Source organism: Octopus sinensis, linkage group LG3 (assembly GCF_006345805.1).
Source record: "Octopus sinensis linkage group LG3, ASM634580v1, whole genome shotgun sequence".
Classification (NCBI taxonomy): Eukaryota; Metazoa; Mollusca; class Cephalopoda; order Octopoda; family Octopodidae; genus Octopus; species Octopus sinensis.
In genome coordinates this window covers 22918838-22933837 of record NC_042999.1, presented here as the reverse complement: position 1 = coordinate 22933837, position 15000 = coordinate 22918838, and the positions used below count along the sequence as shown (strand labels likewise).

The window sequence follows — 15000 nt, the reverse complement described above, 5'->3', positions numbered from 1 at the left end:
GATTAAAAATAACCGGGTTGTAGCAGATATCAAAGCCTTAGCCAACGAGTGTGTCTCGATGGGTGTTAGAAATAACGACCAAATTTACCTCTGCGCCATGAGTCCATAGGAGAGGTTCTCTCAAGGGAAATAACGGTTACGTTTTAGTATTCATATTGATTCTGTTGCAATAAATTATTTTTTTAATAAGCTCACTAGTTATTTGCGACATCAGTTCCAGAATAGACGCTAATCTATATATATAAAGCTGAAGTTGTCTGTGTGTGGCAGGTTTGGTAGCCTTCAACTAATACTATCTCCTCCGAGACCCTGCGGCACAAGTTGACCAAAATTGAAAGTATGATAAAAGAAGGTTTGCTCTTCATTCCGTAGAAGAAAAAATTCAAATCGGACCATGTTAAGACCAAAAATTATTTACATCAAAAAGGTGCTTTTTTTTCTATGAAAATCCCTATTTTTTATGATTTTTTGACTGCTGTGTTGCCATTTTTCGGTGTATTTCAACCAGAAAAATTTTCACTTAAAGAGAATATCAAGCTACATAATGCAAAAGTTTTACTTTTCAAAAATTCCAATTCTAAAGGGTCGAAACAAACCCGAGCAACGCCGGGCGATACTGCTAGTATTCTATATATCGTTGACGGGAGATTCGGCTGTTATGACGCGACCGGATATCTGTTCATGAAAGAGCTCAAACCAGAGCGAAATCATGTGACTTGACATTTCCGGCGGCCATAGCAGACGGTTCTCGTCTGTCATCAATATATATACGAGTGATTTTATGCACCACAAGTCCATATCAGAGTCTCTCTCAAAATAAATAACGCAGTGTTGTGCGTTCTAAACACAACCTCCATGTTTAGCTGGAGATAAAAATTGCTCTTCTGGTATTGATACTGCTTCTGTCGCTATTAATTACACTGTGTAACAACATTTTTATTTTATTTTTTGTCCTTCGTTCAGCAAGTGTTATTTACTATTTGCTTCTATCTAGAAATCAGACTACTCCGCCCTTCAAACTGCTTTTGCAACCTGGGCATCAATATTTTTAAAATGACCTATTTTACATTACATTTCAAACAGATTCTGAACGGAGTTGTTGAAGCAGAAACATCGTTATAGCAAATATTCTGCTTAATGTCACAGATTTGCTTGCCAGTTGCTTGACCCTAACCACTTGAGCATGTTCCTAAGTGGTTGTCAGTATGTGTATCTCTGATGATGTCCAGGAGTAGTGGGGGAGCATCATAGCCGTGTGTTGAGAGGGATTCTTTGGGGTTTGAATAAATGTAACAAAAGCGAAGTTTCATGGAAATATTAACGATTTTTCATACTTTGTAAGAACAAGTAAACAGCAAATAACAGTTGCTACTCAAGGACAAAAATCCTGTTATACAGCGTTATTTACAAAATAACACTAAAATTTACTCCGCCAACTTCTGGTTGTCTCAGCTCGCACGGTTCTACCGGGAGTGATATTCGCCGAATATCTGAGGCAGCCGGTGCGTTGACAGAAAAAATTAGAGTGTTCAGAGCGAGCCCTGCGGCTTGCATACGAAAAACCTTTATCACCTCTAATATTAACACCTAACCTCTGAGAGGTTAGTGGAGTTTACTCTGTTCTTAACTTTCGGATCAGGTTTCGTTTTCTGAGTGCAAACTATGAATCTGTATCCGGAAAATTTGCCGTAAGAAATTTCACTGAATAGGAAAATTTGCGCAAGAGATTTCACTGAATAAGAAAATTTGACGTAAGAATTTTCACTGTATAAGAAAATTTCACTGTATAAGAAAATCTGCCGTAAGAAATTTCACTGAATAAGAAATTCTGCAGTAAGAAATTTCACTGAACAGGAAAAATTCTCCGGGACATATTCGACAGTCTTATATCAGCATTTTTTTTTAATTTAAAAGAAAAGAATGATAAAATGTTTTATAAAAGTATTAAATAAGTAAGTCTTTATTTAACGTAAAACATTAAAAAACACGTGATGAGGTCATTTAAAATGTAATTCTCGCGGCGAATTTTCATTCGGCAAAAATGCTTACAGCAAAATTTCCTCTCACTCTACGAATCATTGTATTTTTCTTCCATTTCTTTTATCAGCCGTGTAGGATCGATAAGAAGGTCGGGGACATTTATCTTTTCTCTTTTATTTGTTTCAGTCATTAGACTGGGGTGATACTGAGGCGATGCTGGGACCATGCTGGGACCATGCTGGGACCATGCTGGGACCATGCTGGGACCATACTGGGACCATGCTGGGAAGTATCTTGAAGGGCTTAGTCGACCCCATTCTTTAGTTTTTCTTAAGTCTGGTACTTAGGCTATCAGTCTCTTTGGCCTAACCGGTAAGTTACGGAGACGTAAAGAAATCAACACCGGCTACAAAGCGGTGGGGAAACAAACACACACATACATATATATGTGCATATACGAGAGTTTTCTTTCAGTTTCAGTCTACCAAATCCATTCAAGGCTCTGATCAACCCGGGGGGCCTATAGTAGAGGACATTAACTCAAAGTGCCGTGCAATAAGACCGAACCATGTGATTGGGAAGCTTATCATACACCCATTATACATATGTACGTTTGAATGTGTGTACACATGTTTATATATATATATATATATATATATTAAATATATATATAAAATATTAGAAAAAACCCACCTTTTATCAATTCAAAACGAATAATTAAATTACACCATCTAGAAAATTACATATAATAGAAAAGTTAAAATTAAAGTAACAATAAAATGTAAAGATTAAGTAAATTACAAAAATAATAAATATGTATATATATTTTTTCTACCTATTATATACATATTTATTATTTTTGTAATTTACTTAATCTTTACATTTTATTGTTATTTTAATGTTAATATTTCTATTATATGTAATTTTCTAGATGGTGTAATTTAATTATTCATTTTGAATTGATAAAAGGTGGGGGTTTTTTTCTAATAGTTTATATATATAATATATTGTGTGTAATTTGATTTAGTATTTCTAGATTGAATTCTTTTTCCTTGTAAGTTGGATTTTATTCCCTTAAATAATAATTATATATATATATATATATATATATATATATATATATATATATATATTATATATATACATCTAATATAGGATAAAAGTTTTTTCGAAAAAAAAAAAATTATATCAATGGCCAGCATTTAAAGGTTAAATATGCCAAATAGACTTATTCGTCAATATATATATATATATATATATATATATATATATATATATATATATACGCATCATAATATTTCTGCATCTGTGAATATACTTGTACGTGTGGGAGTTAATGTTCATATCTATATACATCGACAATAAATAGTCTACATACCAGGGACACCAGGAAGTCCGGGCACCCCAGCCGTACCAGGTTCTCCTTTCTCGCCATCAAGTCCAGCCGGTCCACGTGGTCCCCTTATCGGCAGCTTTATTGGTACAGTTGCTTCTCCGCGGCAAGACAGCTCAAGGTCACACATGCCTTCCTCTATAGGTCCATCGCGAGGTTTACGTATAGCACCTGCACCTCTGCTTCGTGCACGAGTATCGCTTCGTCTAGCAACAGCAGTGTATACCATAAAAAGAGCAGTTAAGACAATGATGATTTGTTGTTTATATCTCATGGTTGGCAGTTCTTTCTTGAATTTCAAACTCTGGAATATATAGAAAGAAAGAAAAAAAGAACATTAAAGTTGGTTATTCACGCTAATGATCAAAGAAATAGAGTACCAAATATAGGACAAGTAGCATAGTGATCAAGCCTATATGAGAACCACTAAGGGCGGCGAGCTGGCAGAAACGTTAGCACGCCGGGCGAAATGCGTAGCCGTATTTCGTCTGCCGTTACGTTCTGGGTTCAAATTCCGCCAAGGTCGACTTTGCCTTTCATCCTTTCGGGGTCGATTAAATTAAGTACCAGTTACGCACTGGGGTCGATGTAGTCGACTTAATCCGTTTGACTGTCCTTGTTTGTCCCCCTCTGTGTTTAGCCCCTTGTGGGTAGTAAAGAAATATATATGAGAACCACTAGTTAATCTTTCGGTCTGCTCCATCCATCCATCTTACTATACATACTTACTGTATACACACTCTCTTCAGGATATGAGTTAACAAATTGTTTATTAATTCGGCGCTACTCTTAAACGGAATTCCTTTTGCTTACTTTTAGCAGATCTGTTATCAACTACAACAATTGCAGCGTGGAAGGTGTTTATAAGCCATTTAAGAAACACACAAAAAACCGTTAGATTCACTTCAACATTTGAATTTAATTTGTCAAAATATTTTCGTCGCTTTGAGACCGTGACCTGTTCACTGACAAAATCTCAACAGGTCGCGGGCCCAAAGCGACGAAAATATTTTGACAAATTAAATTCAAATGTTGAAGTGAATCTAACGGCTTTTGTATGTTTCTTAAATGGCTTATAAACACCTTCCACGCTGCAATTGTTTTCGTTCCAGCACACGATCTCAGATCAGGTCACTTGCTATGCAAGTACATCTCTGTTATCAACTAGTTGGTCAGAAATTCGTGTACAATGCTTTTCTTTTCGAACGTGCTGTATAAACCTGAAAAAATAAACTCACTAAATGATATTTATGTCCTCTACATCAAAGAAAAACCACTCTCTCTCTCTCTCTCTCTCATATATATATATATATATATATATATATATATATATATATTCCACCCCAAAGTTTATGACAGTGAATGGTATTGAATATGCCACTGGTTGCTCAAATTTAAATTAAACTGAGATCTGCAATAAGCCCTCGACTGTCGCAGGTGTTACGTTCCAAACCCCCCTGCGACAGGTGAAAATCCGCGAAGTAGAAACAGTAGTGTACTCTCTCTTTTACTATTTTTACTCTTTTACTTGTTTCAGTCATTTGACTGCGGCCATGCTGGAGCACCGCCTTTAGTCGAGCAAATCGACACCGGGATTTATTCTTTGTAAGCCCAGTACTTATTCTATCAGTCTCTTTTGCCGAACCGCTAAGTCACGGGGACGTAAACACACCAGCTTCGGTTGTCAAGCAATGCTAGGGGGACAAACACAGACACACAAACACATACATACACACACATACATATATATATATATATATATATATATATACATATATACGACAGGCTTCTTTCAGTTTCCGTCTACCAAATCCACTCACAAGGCATTGGTCGGCCCGGGGCTATAGCAGAAGACACTTGCCCAAGATGCCACGCAGTTGGACTGAACCCGGAACCATGTGGTTGGTTAGCAAGCTACTTACCACACAGCCACTCCTGCGCCTATGTATATGTACTGTATATTTAAAAAAAAAAATTTATAAGTTGTATATATTTATTAAATTATAAATGCAAAACAACACCACAGAAGAATCGACGTAAACTTAAATAATAAACCGCGATAGGTGAACCGTGATATGACGAGGGATTATTGTATTTCTTAAAACTAAAAAAAACAAACTCCCTAACTGTTAATGGTTTCAAATTTTGACACAATGCCTACAGCTTCAAGGGGGGTGGGTAAGTCAATAACATTGACCCACGTGTTCAACTGATATTTATTTTATGGATCCTTGAAAGGATGAAAGGTAAAGTCGACCTCAGCGAAATTTGAACACAGAACGTAAAGAGCGCGAAGAAAATGCCGTCAAGCAGTTTGTCCGACCCACACAAACGATTTTGCTAGCTCGTCACCGTCTTTCTAACTATTAATCTTCTCTACTATAGACACAAGACGTGATTTTTTTTTTTTTTTTGCTTGGTTGGGTGCTAATCGGTTACTTGCCCCCCCCCCGCCCATTCCCACCACAGTTCTCAACTGGTTTTTATTTTATCGATCCCGAAAAGATGAAAAACAAAGTCGAAGCCGGTGGAATTCGAAGCCAGAACAAACCGCGAAAAAATGTCGCAAAGGATTTTGTCCGACTCACTAACGATTCTACCAGTTCGCATCCTTTCTCTAATTATTAATCCTTTTTACTATAAGCACAAGGCCTGAAATTTGGGGTGGAGGGGGGGGATGAGGTCAGTCGATTAGATCGACCCTAGTACGCGACTGGTACTTACTTTATCGGTCTCTTTTTGCGGAACCGCTATGGTACGGGGACGTAATCAAACCAACACCGGTTGTGAGGGACAAACACAGACTCAAAGACACGCATACACAAACATACACACACACACACATGATGGGCTTCTTTCAGCTTCTGTCCACCACGTCCACTCACAAAGCTTTGGTCGGCCCGAGGCTGTAGTAGAAGACACCTGCGCAAAGTGTCACACAGCGGGACTGAAACCGGAACCATGTGGTTAGGCAGCTAACTTCTTACCACACAACAACCTTGCGCCTGAATATTTTTGTAGATTATAGTAGTTGAAATGTAAATCTCAGAACAGCTCTGTTCCCAACAAAGAAAAACCTCATGAATGAAATATTTCCTTCAACGGAAACCTTAAGTGTACAGCATCACAAAATCCTATGCTCCTTCTTGAAAGCTTGCACAATACTAGAATTTTCAACTCTTGACATTTTCCTCGTAGATACATTCCATTCATAATTCTCCATCAATTTATATTACGTCTTCTCACCATGATGAGAAGAAATGATATAAATTTTATATAACTCAACAGATAGAGACATGATATATAGTTCATAACCCAGCATTAACATTCATACTGTGAGGAGCAATATTCATGCGAATTCAAATGATTTATTTTCTTGTCTGTAAATACACCCAAGAGCAAAAACCAATAACTATCTCGTTTGAGTTTTTCTCCCCCTGCAAACATTTTTCCTTAGAAAACCTGTTACATTTATCTAATGACGTTGAAACTCTCACAAATCTTTCTCAACATCAGACGATGCAGATAGCTATTTAAACTACTTAGCTATTTCAACTAAAAGAATGTGTTGTTTCTATGTCTGTTGGTAAAATTTTGATTGTTGTTACCATTATTACAACTGCAGCTTTGCCAAAAGTAACTGTTAGTGCTTTCACTGGTTTTAATGCTGGTTTTGTCTTATCAATACCAAAGTTCTATTTGGTGCTCTGATCTTGTAAACTAACAGTAGTGTTACCTTTGTTTTTATTACTGTTGCTTTCTATAACAGGAACATTTCGTGCTAATCTAATGTAATGTATCTGATGTAATTGTTTATTGATTTAGGCAAACACTTTTAAAACAAAACGATATTATCTTTCATGTTCGAAGCAAAAATACATCTTTTCTTCGCTCGAATTCTATTCCTGACGCAACGTCTCTAAGTATTTTCTTCCCAAATTTCTCAAAATTGCATTTTATAATACAAATACAAAAGCAGACTGACTCGCACGTTACCAAGAACCGCCTCCGCGGCCACCACCACGACCACGACGACCACCACCACCATTACTACTACTACTACTTGATCAATGAGGAGAGTAGAAGTGATACCTATTTCTTTATTGCCCACAAGGGGCTAAACACAGAGAGGACAAACAAGGACAGACAAACGGATTAAGTCGATTACATCGACCCCAGTGCGTAACTGGTACTTAATTTATCAACCCCGAAAGGATGAAAGGCAAAGTCGACATCGGCGGAATTTGAACTCAGAACGTATCGGCAGCCGAAATTCTGCTGAGCATTTCGCCCAGCGTGCTAACGTTTCTGCCAGCTCGCTGCCTTAGTAGAAGTGATACCAATAGTAATTGGTGCACTTGGAAGTATCAGCACTCAGCTACCAACTTGGTTCAAAAAGATTGGTACAAATGTAAAGACAGAACACCTTCAAAACTCAGCATTGCTTGGAACTGCATGAATTCTTCGCAGAGTTCTTGAAGCATGGCCAGTAAACAAGTGTCACCATAGTACGCTGGCTGTGGAAAGCTGACCCTTTCCATCACACCCAGCAAAAGAAAGCTGAGAGTTTTCATCAAATAATTAATAATAATCATCTCTACCAAAGGCACAAGGCTTGAAATTCTTTAAGAAAAGGGTCTAGTTGATTACATTGACCCAAGTGCTCAGCTGGTACTTATTTAATCAACCCCGAAAGGATGAAAGGCAAAGTCGACCTCGGCGGAATTTGAACTCAGAACATAGCGGCAGACAAAATACCGCTGAGCATTTCGCCTAGCGTGCTAACGTTTCTTATTTCTTTACTGCCCACAAGGGGCTAAACATAGAGGGGACAAACAAGGACAGACAAACGGATTAAGTCGATTATATCGACCTCAGTGCGTAACTGGTACTTATTTAATCGATCCAGAGCGTAACGGCAGACGAAATACCGCTAAGCATTTCGCCCGGCGTGCTAACGTTTCTGCCAGCTCGCCGCCCTCAAATACCTATTTCTTTACTACCCACAAGGGGCTAAACACAGAGAGGACAAACAAGGACAGACAAACGGATTAAGTCGATTATATCGACCCCAGTGCGTAACTGGTACTTATTTAATCGACCCCGAAAGGATGAAAAGCAAAGTCGACCTCGGCGGAATTTGAGCTCAGAACATAACGACAGACGAAATACGGTTACGCATTTCGCCCTGCGTGCTAACGTTTCTGCCAGTTCGCCGCCTTATAAAGTCGGAGAGATACCGCTAATCATTTTTGTCCGGCATGCTAACGTTTGTGCCACCTCGAATAATTATATTAACAATTAGAATAATATCACTGCTCAAGCTACATATACAAGCTAACAGCTGCACGGAAGGGCGCATTTCTTATTTTATTTTTAATCTTCACCATGACAGAGGAAGACTGGCTAAATTTTTAAAAGAGGAGTCTCATATAAAAGAGAGAAAGAAAAGTTGAAATAATCAGAGAATTCCAGAAATCACGAAAAAAAACTCTTATGCAAATCATATCAACCAAATCATTGATGATAAAGATGCTTTATAGACAAGAGAATACTTCTTTCAGGAGAAAAATGTATTGGAAACAAATAAAAAAAGTTCTTACTGAGACATTAACAGAGGGAATATATATATATATATATATATATATATATATATATATATATATATTAGGTAACATACCAACATCAATAAAGGTTAAAGCATTTGGTGGAGAACATGAAATAAAAGCATACAGCACAATAAAAAAAAAAGCAGAATGGATAATAATAAGGGATATGAATAAAGAAAAAATAAAATCTATAATGTCACAAATATAGCAGAGCATGACAGGTGAGGTAAACAATAATACGATAAAAACTGCAATCACATAGCAAGCGAACGGGCTTGACAAAAATTACCAATTTCTGAGAGAAACACCTAAGTACTATACATAGATTTGTGTCATGAGCATTTATTAATCCGTGGCAACAGAATTTATTAATCCATGGCAACAGCATTCATTAATCTGTAACAACAGACTTCAATGATCACCTTTTTTTCACAACAGGTCTAAACTGTAGCTCAATCTGAATAGCAGGAACTATTTTTCTAAAAGACTTGTACTTGATGTACAACATCGATTTTCTGAGACCTTTTACTCCAAAGCATTCCCAGATTTCTGATTTTTCGAACCGGAGTAGGTCACCTTGACCAATACACTCCCAATTAAACAAATATTAAATTAACTTAAATAATAGGCGCAGGAGTGGCTGTATGGTAAGTAGCTTGCTTACAAACCACGTGGTCCCGGGTTCATTCCCACTGCGTGCCACCTTGGGCAAGTGTCTTCTACTATAGCCTCGGGCCGACCAAAGCCTTGTGATTGGATTTGGTAGACGGAAACTGAAAGAAGCCCGTCATATATATGCATATATAGGCGCAGGAGTGGCTGTGTGGTAAGTAGCTTGTTTACCAGCCACGTGGTCCCGGGTTCATTCCCACTGCGTGTCACATTGGGCAAGTATCTTCTACTATAGCCTCGGGCCGACCAAAGCCTTGTGATTGGATTTGGTAGACGGAAACTGAAAGAAGCCCGTCATACATATGCATAGGTATATATGTATATATATGTGTGTGTTTGTGTGTCTGTGTTGTCCCCCCCTCTCAACATCACTTGACAACCGATGCTGGTGTGTGTACATCCCCGTAAATTAGCGGTTCGGCAAAAGAGACCGATAGAATAAATACCAGCCTTACAAAGAATAAGTCCTAGGGTCGATTTGCTAGACTAAAGGCAGTGCTCCAGTATGGCCGCAATCAAATGACTGACACAAGTAAAAGAGCAAAACATACACACACACACACACAGAGTATACATAAATGGATGAGAAAAATATGTTTCTATTTGACGTGCATATTTTAACAGCGTCATCTTACCCAAGAGATCGAAACTACGATAATATTCTCGCACAATATTTGGATGCAAAATATCTTGGATGTAATAGATTAGTTGGCTTAAGAAGCGTAGTTTCAAAGCACAATAAAATACCAGAAATCGATAAAGGACATATATAAGAAATAATACAACGAAAGCACAAGTAATGAATAAAGAAACAACAAATGTGAAAACGCTGACGTTATAAATCATGATGATAGAACGAAGACGTGAAAATAAATACAGCAAAACTATACACTAAATATTTTCACTAAAGATTTGCGATCTCATCATATCTTGACACCTTTATTTATTTTTGAAGCATCTGGACTATTTCCTGTGTAAGCATGGTTTCTCATGATTGTTCAGATGCCGTATTCGTTATTTTGAATATTCTGGTCGGCAGTGATTCCTTCGTGGAGGTGCAATGGCCCAGTGGTTAGGGCAGCGGACTACAGGTCGGAGGATCGCGGTTTCGATTACCAAACCGGGCGTTGCGTGTGTTTATTGAGCAAAAAAAAACTAAAGAGCTCCACGATGCTCCAGCAGGGGGTGGTGGAAACCCCTCTTGTACTTTTTCGTCACAACTTTCTCTCACTCTCTCTTCCTGTTTCTTGAGTAACGCTGCGATGGACTGGCGTCCCGTCCAGCTGGGGGGAACACATACGCCACAGAAACCGGGAAACCAGGCCCATGAGCCTGGATAGGCTTGAAAAGGGCGACAAAGAAGAAAGAAAGATACACTTAGAACACCTACAGAATGCAGACTAACAGAAACGGAACTAAAAGAAAGCTAAGAATGAGGAAATTTTTAAAAGTATCATTTATGGGAAGGGCAATCTAAAGGTAAAAGTAATTAAAGAATTAAAAGCAATGAATCTTCCTTAGGACCAACGATAAAACTGAACGGTAAAATAGCAACGACAATGAGTAATATAAACCTGGCTATCACAGATTTAAGGAAAATAGTTAGAATTATACAAGACAAGAAATAATATTTACAGCCTCCACTTTAGTTATAAAGATAAAAGGATAGGCCCTCATGCGCAGGCGTGGTTGTGTGATAAGAAGTTTGCTTCCCAAGCACATGGTTCCAGGTTCAGTTCCATTTCGTAGTACCTCGGGCAAGTATCTTCTACAATAGCTTCGGGCCGATCAAAGCCTTGTGAGTGGATTTGGTAAATAGAAACTGAAAGAAGCCCGTCGTATATACATATATATATATATAATATATATATATATATATATACATACTAGCTTAAAAGCCGTCGGATAGGGCTCTTCATTGGGCCTTGACCCCAATAATGACACTTTATGCATTGAGTACATATTAAATTTTATGAAATTTGACCAATATTTTTCAAGCAATGAACAATTTTCGTCAAAATAATGATATAATTTGTCGACTTGGAACTTATTGCAAAGCTTCATGATAAGCTTTTTTTGTTTTCCCATTCGGGGGTCAGTACAATTTTTTTTTATGTCTAACCGCTTTCTTTCACTCAATCTCTCTCTCTCTTTCTCTCTCTCTCTCTCCCTCTCTCTCTCTCTCTCTCTCTCTCTCTCTCTCTCTCTCTCACTTTCATTGAGATTTATCCTCAACTGGTCAGCGGGCGTGTCCATTAGGAAGATTCGCAGGATTTGCCTCCAATCTCAAAAGAGTAAAATTATAACTCCCCAATGATGTTAGTGTTACCTCTAAGATCTTGTAAGATGCAACTGAAAACTTCAAATGCAAGACTGTGAGATACTGTATATAGACATCTCATTCTTTCAGTTCGGTCTACTTCAGAAATCCGTTCGTCTAGATCCTTTGCCAAAATTACAAACAGTTCTGTCATGGTATAGAAGACTAACGGAAAGCTTAAAATCAGTAAATCCTGCCGTCTGTGTGTAAAGTTGCAGCACTTCCTGCTGAAGCCACAATAATAGCAGTCTGATTGAGTGAATGAACTTTATCTGGTTGATCAAATAAATTCTTTTCCTGTTCAGAACGAGACTCCATGAAAAGCTTACTTCCGAGTTATGCAAATCTTCTTCTATCCTTATATAAATCATTAAAAATTTTTTTTTATCTCGAACCAGTAGTATTGATTTTGGTAGATATTCTATTTCAGTTCTTGAATACCATAGCTGCTTGACTAAATAATCTCTTGCGTGAGATTTGCAGTTGCAATTCGAACTGAGGCTGACAGATCACAATTTTCATGTTCATTGCCAGCCAAAGTGATCAGTTTATTTTTACCGAGAACCAGTGCTTGATCGTATATGGCAAAGGTAAGCTATCGATATAGGTATTTTTCTCTTCTTGCGTTTGATACAGTATATCTTCTGTCATGCTGCTCTGATAATTATATCAGAGTTGCAGAGAAGTGAGTACTGAACAAAGCATCGAACATGATAGCAAAGTATCTCTTCTTGCTTGCTTCTGAAATGCGATTCCACAGCCTCTTTAACAATGCTGTTTTATCCTGCATCATCTTGCAAGAAGCATCTTCACGTGCAAGTGTTGATCTATGTTACGGAGTCATATCATGCAACTCTTCGGAGGTCATGGACAGAAATTCAACTATAAATATCATGCAGGAACTGACTGAGATTTCAATACGTTTTTAAAATACCTCATCAAAAAGTCATATCGTCAAAATGTTCGCAGATCCAAAAGCGATGGAAGACGAAAAATAATTTATTCTTCCATAATTTCACATTGAAAATTTGCATATATTAATATCAATTTATGCTTACGAGAAGTGATTTACCAACATCTGTAACAATATTAGATGATTATATTTTGCACAAGTTATTTCGTCTGTCATTACGTTCTGAGTTCAAATTCCGCCGAGGTTGACTTTGCCTCTCATCCTTTCGGGGTCGATAAATAAAGTACCAGTTACACACTGGGGTCGATGTAATCGACTTAATCCCTTTGTCTGTCCTTGTTTGTCCCCTCTATGTTTAACCCCTTGTGGGCAATAACGAAATATATATTTTACACAAGTTATACATACATGCATACATACATACATGCATACATGCATGCATACACCGCCTTCAAGAATGTTTAATCGAATGAATCCACCCCAATACTTAATTTAAAAAAAAAAACTTGGTACTTATTCTATCAGTCTCTTTTTGCCGAACCAGTAAGTTACGTAGACGTAAACACACGAACACCGATTGTCAAGCGGAGGTGGGGGACTGACAAAGAAACACACACACACACACACGCACATATATATATATATTCGACAGATTTCTTTCAGTACCTGTCCACCAAATCCACTCACAAAGCTTTGGTCGACCTGAGGCCCAAGGAGAAGGCACTTGCCCAAGGTGCCGCATGTATGTATGCATGCATGCAATCAGGATGGGTGGAAAGTAACTAGGGATTACAAATTGCTTATAGAGTTTTTAATATCCTTTTCTACTCTAAGAACAAGGCCCGAAATTTTGGCGGAGGGGACCAGTCAATTAGATCAACTCCAGTATGCAACTAGTACTTAATTTATCAACACCGAATGGATAAAAGGCAAAGTCGACATCGGCGGAATTTGAACTCAGAATGTAAGGACAGACAAAATACCTATTTCTTTACTGCCCACAAGGGGCTAAACACAGAGGACAAACAAGGACAGACAAACGGATTAAGTTGATTACATCGATGCCAGTGCGTAACTGGTACTTAATTTATCGACCCCGAAAGGATGAAAGGCAAAGAGAACCTCGGCGGAATTTGAACTCACAACGTAACGCAGACGGAATGCCGCTAAGCATTTCGCCCGGCGTGCTAACGTTTCTGCCAGCTCGCCGCTTTAGAATTTTCAATATCACCAAAGTCATGACGAAAGCAATTTTTAAACAGACAACGCTAATGGGGATTTCTTATTTTCTTATTGTCGTGTTTCTTATTTCTTATTTTCCAGATGGCAGGTCGCTTGACTGTTCAGGCGCGAGCTAAGATGGCAGCACGCTATGAAGTGTGGAATTCCATTGTTTTGGTTCAGAGATGGAAAGGTAAGCATGCAGAGATGGAAAGGTAAGCATGCAGAGATGGAAAGGTAAGCATGCAACATTACGTCCGGAGGCAATAAAGAGTTGTCATGCAAAGCTAATGACCACGGGCTCTGTGAACGATGCAAGAAGTGGCCGTCCAACCACATCCCGATCAGCGCAGAACATGGCAACAGTGCAGAAAATGTTTAATCGCAGCCCGCGAAAAATCAACACGTCAAGCAACTCGTGAAAGTGAACAAACAAGACACACAATATGTACGGTGTTGCATAAAGAATTGAATTTTCGTCTGTAGAAACTCCATTACGTGCAGGAGTTAACATTCGCAGGATACTGTGACCGCAGAAGTCCAGAACTCCAAGAAGTCCAGATTTCACTCCATGTGATTTTTACTTGCGGGGTTACACAAAAGAAGAGGTGTACAACACAAAACCTCGCACGCTGGAGGACTTAGAGACACGGATTCGGGAGCTTATCAGTGATATCCCAGACGACGTCCTTCAGAAGGTTGTTCATTCCATACTTGGCTGTTTGAGGAAACTGGTTAACGCCACCGGTGCTTACGTTGAAATATGAAGATTTATTTTCATTTTCCCATGTAATAAAGAACATGTATCCTTTGTTTCAATAAATTTGTAAAAGGAATATGGATTTTATTAGCATTTTCTAATGCTTCCTTACTTTTCCCCCACCCTGTATAT

The 15000-nt window shown here is 38.2% G+C and overlaps 1 protein-coding gene across 2 annotated transcripts in view; it reads right to left on the bottom strand.

Moving 5' to 3' along the window:
* Positions 1-15000, bottom strand: part of LOC115209806 (complement C1q-like protein 3) — a 127589-nt gene that overhangs the window by 49414 nt on the left and 63175 nt on the right. For both annotated transcript variants that reach the window (XM_036500885.1, XM_029778359.2), the window contains exon 2: positions 3359-3677. In XM_036500885.1, coding sequence (XP_036356778.1) covers positions 3359-3647 — 289 coding nt within the window. In that variant the 5' untranslated portion in view covers positions 3648-3677. The remainder of the gene's footprint in view (positions 1-3358; positions 3678-15000) is intronic.